This window comes from Trichomycterus rosablanca, chromosome 1 (assembly GCF_030014385.1).
Source record: "Trichomycterus rosablanca isolate fTriRos1 chromosome 1, fTriRos1.hap1, whole genome shotgun sequence".
Taxonomy (NCBI): domain Eukaryota; kingdom Metazoa; phylum Chordata; class Actinopteri; order Siluriformes; family Trichomycteridae; genus Trichomycterus; species Trichomycterus rosablanca.
The window spans coordinates 64,005,886-64,012,718 of NC_085988.1; the positions used below are offsets into that span (position 1 = coordinate 64,005,886).

General features: G+C 39.3%; 1 protein-coding gene across 1 annotated transcript; it reads right to left on the reverse strand.

Moving 5' to 3' along the window:
* Nucleotides 1-3,885: 3,885 nt before the first annotated feature.
* meig1 (meiosis/spermiogenesis associated 1) lies at nt 3,886-6,202 on the reverse strand. Its single transcript, XM_063005315.1, has 3 exons — nt 5,982-6,202; nt 4,295-4,472; nt 3,886-4,219 (listed from the first exon to the last, which is right to left on the reverse strand). The coding sequence occupies exons 2-3, from the start codon at nt 4,442-4,444 to the stop codon at nt 4,091-4,093; spliced, it is 279 nt and encodes a 92-aa protein (XP_062861385.1). The 5' UTR covers nt 4,445-4,472; nt 5,982-6,202; the 3' UTR covers nt 3,886-4,090.
* Nucleotides 6,203-6,833: the final 631 nt, after the last annotated feature.

A 6,833-nucleotide genomic window follows, 5' to 3' on the forward strand; every position in this document is an offset into this window, starting at 1 on the left:
CATTTCATTTATTAATAAACATCCATTCCTGCATTTCAGGCCTGCAACACATCAAAAAAAAAAGTTGGGACAGCAAAGCATAAACCACTTTGTAATGTTGATTTTCATCACACATAAAAGATGTTTTTGCACCGAGGAGACCAAGTAATTTAGTGTTTTTTAGCTTTTATTTTGTCCCATTCTGCATTCCTGAAAAAACGTCTTAAGATGTGCAACAGTACGGGGTCGTCGTTGTTGCATTTTTTGTTTCAAAATTCTCCACACATTCTCTATTGGGGACAGGTCAGGACTGCAGGCAGGCCAGTCCAGTACCCGTACCCTCGTCTTCTGCAGCCATGCCTTTGTAATGTGTGCAGCATGTGGTTTTGCATTGTCTTGTTGAAAAATGCATGGACATCCCTGATAAAGATGACGTCTTGAAAGCAGCATATGTTGCTCTAAGATCACAATGTACTTTCTGCATTAATGCTGATAACAGTCTGGATGGTCTTTGGTCTGTAGCACACAACATTCATTTTTTCTAAAAAAAAGTAGATGAATGCTAATTCATCTGATCACAATACATGTTTCTACTGTTTCATTCTAGATGCCTCTGTTGTACTTATTGTACTGTTTTTTATCTGCACGGTGTATATTGTATTGTCTTGCATTTTTGTTCTGTGTTGCACCATGGTCCTGGAGGAATGTTGTTTTGTTTCAGTATCTACTTATATTGAATTCTTGAACTTGAACTTCCACATCAAAACTTTTCCCACAGACAATTTGTGCTTGGGGTCTTAAGCTGCAGGTGTTTTTTTTATTTGTTGGTCTGTTCTTACATTTTTATATTTGTTGGTGTATTTTAAAAAAAATGAATTTACTACTTGAATTTTAAGTGTACCTATGAACCTGAGGACAGTGCTGCCTGGAGCTGTGCTTCTGGCAGGTTTACTATTAATGATAAAGTCAATGAGGATTTTCAAGACAAAGAGCGATGACAACCACACCCATGCAGAACTAGAACTGTGACACCTACACATTACACCTACATGAGCTTTTTATGGCATCCTATTTTAAATTAATATGGATTTGATCTTTCCTTTGAAGCTATAACAGCTTCCTCTCCTCTGGAAGATTTTGTACAAGAATTTGGAGTTTGGTCTGTGAGGAGTTTTGCTCATTCATCCAGAAGAGCATTTGTGAGGTCAGACCCTGATGTTGTATGAGAGGGCCTGGTTTGCAATCTCTGTTCTAATTCATCCTAAAGGTGTTTGATGGGGTTGAGGTCAGGGCTCTGTCCAGGCCAGTCAAGTTTTTTTACACCAAACTTACCCAGCCAAACCAATTTTACCCATCAAACCCAGACTTGTCCATCAGACTGCCAGATAAAGAAGCGTCCAGAGTCCAGTGGCGGCGTGCATACACCACTTCATCTGACACTTGGCATTGTGCTTGGTGATTGCTGAGTTTCTGTGGTGCCTAAATGGTACATTATAGGAACAATGTTGTTTCATTACTGTGCTTAAGATGGAATCTTTTTAGTATAGTACAACACTGATTGTAAGACAGTATATGCCATTTTTTAATTGTTACATAATACACCAATCAGTCCACTGTGGCATCAAGAAATGCAAACTAGAAAGACCACCCAGACTGTTATGAGCAAAAGCCAACATCTTTTATGGTATGTCAGTGCATATGTGTACAGATACCGTTGACTCTGAGGCATACATTGGGTTTTTCAGAGAGACACTTGTTTTCCTGATTATTATGATTATTTCAGGTAGACAATTCCAGTCCTTATTCTGCACATACAAAAACAGCATGGCTTTATAGACACATTGTGCGTGTGCTTGAATGGCCTGCCTACAGTCCAGCTCTGTGTTCTATAGAAAATATATAATACAACATTAGGAGGAGAATCTAACAACTACAAACAAGGACTGTAGAGCAGCCGAAGTCTTGTATTAAGCAACAATGTACAAAGCCTACTTGCAAAACTGCAGTAATTAGTATCCTCAGTTCCCAAATGATTTAAAAGTGTAATAAATAGGAAAGGTGATGAAACACATTGTTAAACATTCGTCTGTCTCAGCTTTTTTGAGTGTGTTGCAGGCATCAAATTGATTGTTTATATTTACTAAATACAGTGCCTTGCAAAAGTATTCGGCCCCCTTGAACTTTTCAACCTTTTGCCACATTTCAGGCTTCAAACATAACGATATGAAATTGTAATTTTTTGTGAAGAATCAACAACAAGTGGGACACAATCGTGAAGTGGAACGAAATTTATTGGATATTTTAAACTTTTTTTAGAAATAAAAAACTAAAAAGTGGGGCGTGCAATATTATTCGGCCCCTTAACTTTCAGTGCAGCAAACTCACTCCAGAAGTTCAGTGAGGATCTCTGAATGATCCAATGTTGACCTAAATGACTGATGGTGATAAATAGAATCCACCTGTGTGTAATCAAGTCTCCGTATAAATGCACCTGCTCTGTGATAGTCTCAGAGTTCTGTTTAAAGTGCAGAGAGCATCATGAAGACCAAGGAACACACCAGGCAGGTCCGAGATACTGTTGTGGAGAAGTTTAAAGCCGGATTTGGATACAAAAAGATTTCCCAAGCTTTAAACATCTCAAGGAGCACTGTGCAAGCGATCATATTGAAATGGAAGGAGTATCAGACCACTGCAAATCTACCAAGACCCGGCCGTCCCTCTAAACTTTCAGCTCAAACAAGGAGAAGACTGATCAGAGATGCAGCCAAGAGGCCCATGATCACTCTGAATGAACTGCAGAGATCTACAGCTGAGGTGGGAGACTCTGTCCATAGGACACAATCAGTCGTACACTGCACAAATCTGGCCTTTATGGAAGAGTGGCAAGAAGAAAGCCATTTCTCAAAGATATCCATAAAAAGTCACCTGGGAGACACACCAAACATGTGGAAGAAGGTGCTCTGGTCAGATGAAACCAAAATCGAACTTTTTGGCCACAATGCAAAACGTTATGTTTGGCGTAAAAGCAACACAGCTCATCACCCTGAACACACCATCCCCACTGTCAAACATGGTGGTGGCAGCATCATGGTTTGGGCCTGCTTTTCTTCAGCAGGGACAGGGAAGATGGTTAAAATTGATGGGAAGATGGATGGAGCCAAATACAGGACCATTCTGGAAGAAAACCTGTTGCAGTCTGCAAAAGACCTGAGACTGGGACGGAGATTTATCTTCCAACAAGACAATGAACCAAAACATAAAGCAAAATCTACAATGGAATGGTTCACAAATAAACGTATCCAGGTGTTAGAATGGCCAAGTCAAAGTCCAGACCTGAATCCCATCGAGAATCTGTGGAAAGAGCTGAAAACTGCTGTTCACAAACGCTCTCCATCCAACCTCACTGAGCTCGAGCTGTTTTGCAAGGAAGAATGGGCAAAAATTTCTGTCTCTCGATGTGCAAAACTGATAGAGACATACCCCAAGCGACTTGCAGCTGTAATCGCAGCAAAAGGTGGCGCTACAAAGTATTAACGCAAGGGGGCTGAATAATATTGCACGCCCCACTTTTCAGTTTTTTATTTCTAAAAAAAGTTTAAAATATCCAATAAATTTCGTTCCACTTCACGATTGTGTCCCACTTGTTGTTGATTCTTCACAAAAAATTAAAATTTCATATCGTTATGTTTGAAGCCTGAAATGTGGCAAAAGGTTGAAAAGTTCAAGGGGGCCGAATACTTTTGCAAGGCACTGTAAAGTTCTAAATTCTTCATACTGTTGTCAATTAAATAAAGATTCCAAAGAATTAACAATTAACTTGAAAATGTGGTCTGTAGAAAAAAAAAGAAACATTACTGTTTAATGACTGTGCTTGCAAAAGTAATCTTATTTAGAAGAGAACACTGATTTGTAGTACGTATACACAATTTTATTGTTACATAAATTTCTCACAATAGCAATTCAATGTTAAATTATGTTTATTAATGGCAACTTATAAAATACTTAAATAAATACTCATGTGCATTTATTATAAGTTTATAATTATGCACAGAGCAAAAAAGAAAGGAAAAAATAGCAATAAATAGGAACTCCTAAAGTGGGATCAATTATGTTAGTACGCATACACCTTGACTTTGTGCACTTCTTTGTCTTCACACTCTCGCCTTCTGCTATAATAATAAAATGTGTTGTCTCTTCGCTGAAGCTTTTTCACAAAGCCAGTCTCTGGCCACCGGTCAATCTGAAACGAAACAAAAGGAACTCAGTTTAAAACGCTATAACCAATTATTATAACCCTCTGTTTTTGGATAAGTACCTCCACTTGTTTAATTTGCCTGTATTCCATCTCATCCCTGTATCCTGCTTGTTGAAATCTGTACAGATTCTCCACCTCATCTGTCCATTGTTTTGCTCGGCTCATAGATTTCGGCTTAGCATTGCCATCCACTAAGTCTGCAAATGCCATTGTCTCTGTTTTCTTTGTGGATGTTTCCCTGTAGAAATGTAAAGTCTTTTTACAATAGACATTTTCTCAAAACAACATTACAGCATTCTGGGCTGAAAGACCAAAACCCCCCTGTTGAGCAAGCCGAGGGTGACAGAGGTAAGGAAAAACTTCTGTAAATGTGTAACAATAGTACCATATTACTAATCACTGAATTTCATCTATCAACAGCTACAAATATACACCTATCAGCCATAACATTAAAACCACATCCTTGTTTCTACACTCACTGTCCATTTTTATCAGCTCCACTTACCATACAGAAGCACTTTGTAGTTATACAATTACTGACTGTAGTCCGTCTGTTTCTCTGCATGCTTTGTTAGCCCACTTTCATGCTGTTCTTCAATGGTCAGGACCCCCACAGGACCTCTACAGAGTAGGTATTATTTAGGTGGTGGATCATTCTCAGCACTGCAGTGACACTGACATGGTGGTGGTGTGTTAGTGTGTGTTGTGCTGGTATGAGTGGATAAGCACTGATAGAATTTTTAAACACCTCACTGTCACTGCTGGACTGAGAATAGTCCACCAACCAAAAATATATCCAGCCAACAGCGCCCTGTAGGCAGCGTCCTGTGACCACTGATGAAGGTCTAGAAGATGACCAGCTCAAACAGCAGCAATAGATGAGCGATCGTCTCTGACTTTACATCTACAAGGTGGACCAACTAGGTAGGACTTTCTAATAGAGTAGACATTGACTGGACACGGTTTTTAAAAACTCCAGCAGCGCTGCTGTGTCTGATCCACTCATACCAGCACAACACACACTAACACACCACCGGCATGGCATTGTCACTACAATGCTGAAATCATCCACCACCTAAATAATACCTGCTCTGTGGTGGTCCTGGGAGAGTCCTGACCATTAAAGAACAGCATTAAAGGGGGCTAACAAAGCATGCAGAGAAATGGATGGACTACAGTCAGTAATTGTAGAAGTACAAAGTGCTCCTATATAGTAAGTGGACAGTGAGCGTAGAAAGAAGGAGGTGGTTTTAATGTTATGGCTGTTCTGTGTATATCCAGGTCAGTGGTTTAATCTTTTAATGAGCTAAACCAGACTGACCCACAACAGTGGCCAAAACAGTTGTGTGGGTATATACAGGGTGTCCCTATAATCTGGACACATATGTAATATCACTTACTATAACTATATGTTTACTAAAATACACACATACATATTGCATCACAAATAGTTTAAAACACATTCTAACAGAAATAAAATGTTGTTGAAACATTTATTGAAAATATGCATTTTGCCTATGTGGCCAGACCTTAGAGACACCCTGTATTTTTGAAGCACTGCTACATGGTTTAAGTTTAATTAAATAAGTAAATCTATTGATAGCTACATTGGTAAGCAAAGTTAGTGTGTTAGTAACTATGCATTTGTCAGTATCTTTAGTATCATATATTAAAAAAAAAAAAAGCAGATCTATCCTGAAACAACATTGTATCTTAATTGTAATGTAATGTGAAGTGTAATACTCACAACACTAATCCTGCAGTCCTCAAAACAGATTATTTGTTGTTTACGGTTGCTTAGTAACAGTGTCACAGGAAACAGGCCGTGTGGTTTCTAAGTGGTAGTGGTGTGTCGATCCGATACCAAGTAAATTCAGGGCCAGTATCGCCGATACTTTTTACTTATAAAAGCAGTTTATTTTTGAAAGCAGTCTGGTCTCTCAGTGCCGCTCAATCATGTGACGGTACCACAACAAAACACAGCAGAGCAGGAGGGGAGGAGCGATGGGGAGCATGTTCCTCTGGTGTTCCTTCATCTGATCCGTGTTCTGTTTTACTGTTCCGAGTTTTAGATGGTTGAGTTCTCTGAAGCTGTTTGCCAGCAGGAATTATATTAAGTGCAGACGGTAAGACATATTATCAGATTTAATCGAACCTCTCAGTGAACTCATGGTGCCGGTAAAATAATTATAAACGAGTCAAGTGCTGTAGTTTTGAAATGCGCATGCGCAGATATCTTAATTGCTCCCAGACACTAATGTAGCGTCAAGCAGCGGTGATATCTAAGAGAAGTTTTGCGTTTGGAAAAAGAATATCTACTGTTTATATACATTTATTTACTAAACGATTCACGAACTTGACCTACGTTTTTAGCGTAGTTCGAATTTGCGTAGGGTGCGCAAAGTACATACATATTTACATTTAAGGCATTTAGCAGATGCCTTTATCCAAAGCAACTTACATTGCACAGTCTGAGCAATAAAGGGTTAAGGGCCTTGCTCAAGGGCCCAACAGCAGCAACCTGGCAGTGGTGGGGCTTGAACCAGCGACCTTCTGATTACTAGTCCAGTACCTTATCCACTAGGCTTCTGTCAAAAAT

Excerpts from the sequence above, each read along its gene's own strand:
- meig1 (XM_063005315.1), bottom strand. The coding sequence starts at position 4,444 with ATGGCATTTGCAGACTTAGTGGATGGCAATGCTAAGCCGAAATCTATG. Across the intron at positions 4,220-4,294 it reads GGCAAATTAAACAAGTGGAG|ATTGACCGGTGGCCAGAGAC; the intron begins GTACTTATCCAA and ends GTTTCGTTTCAG.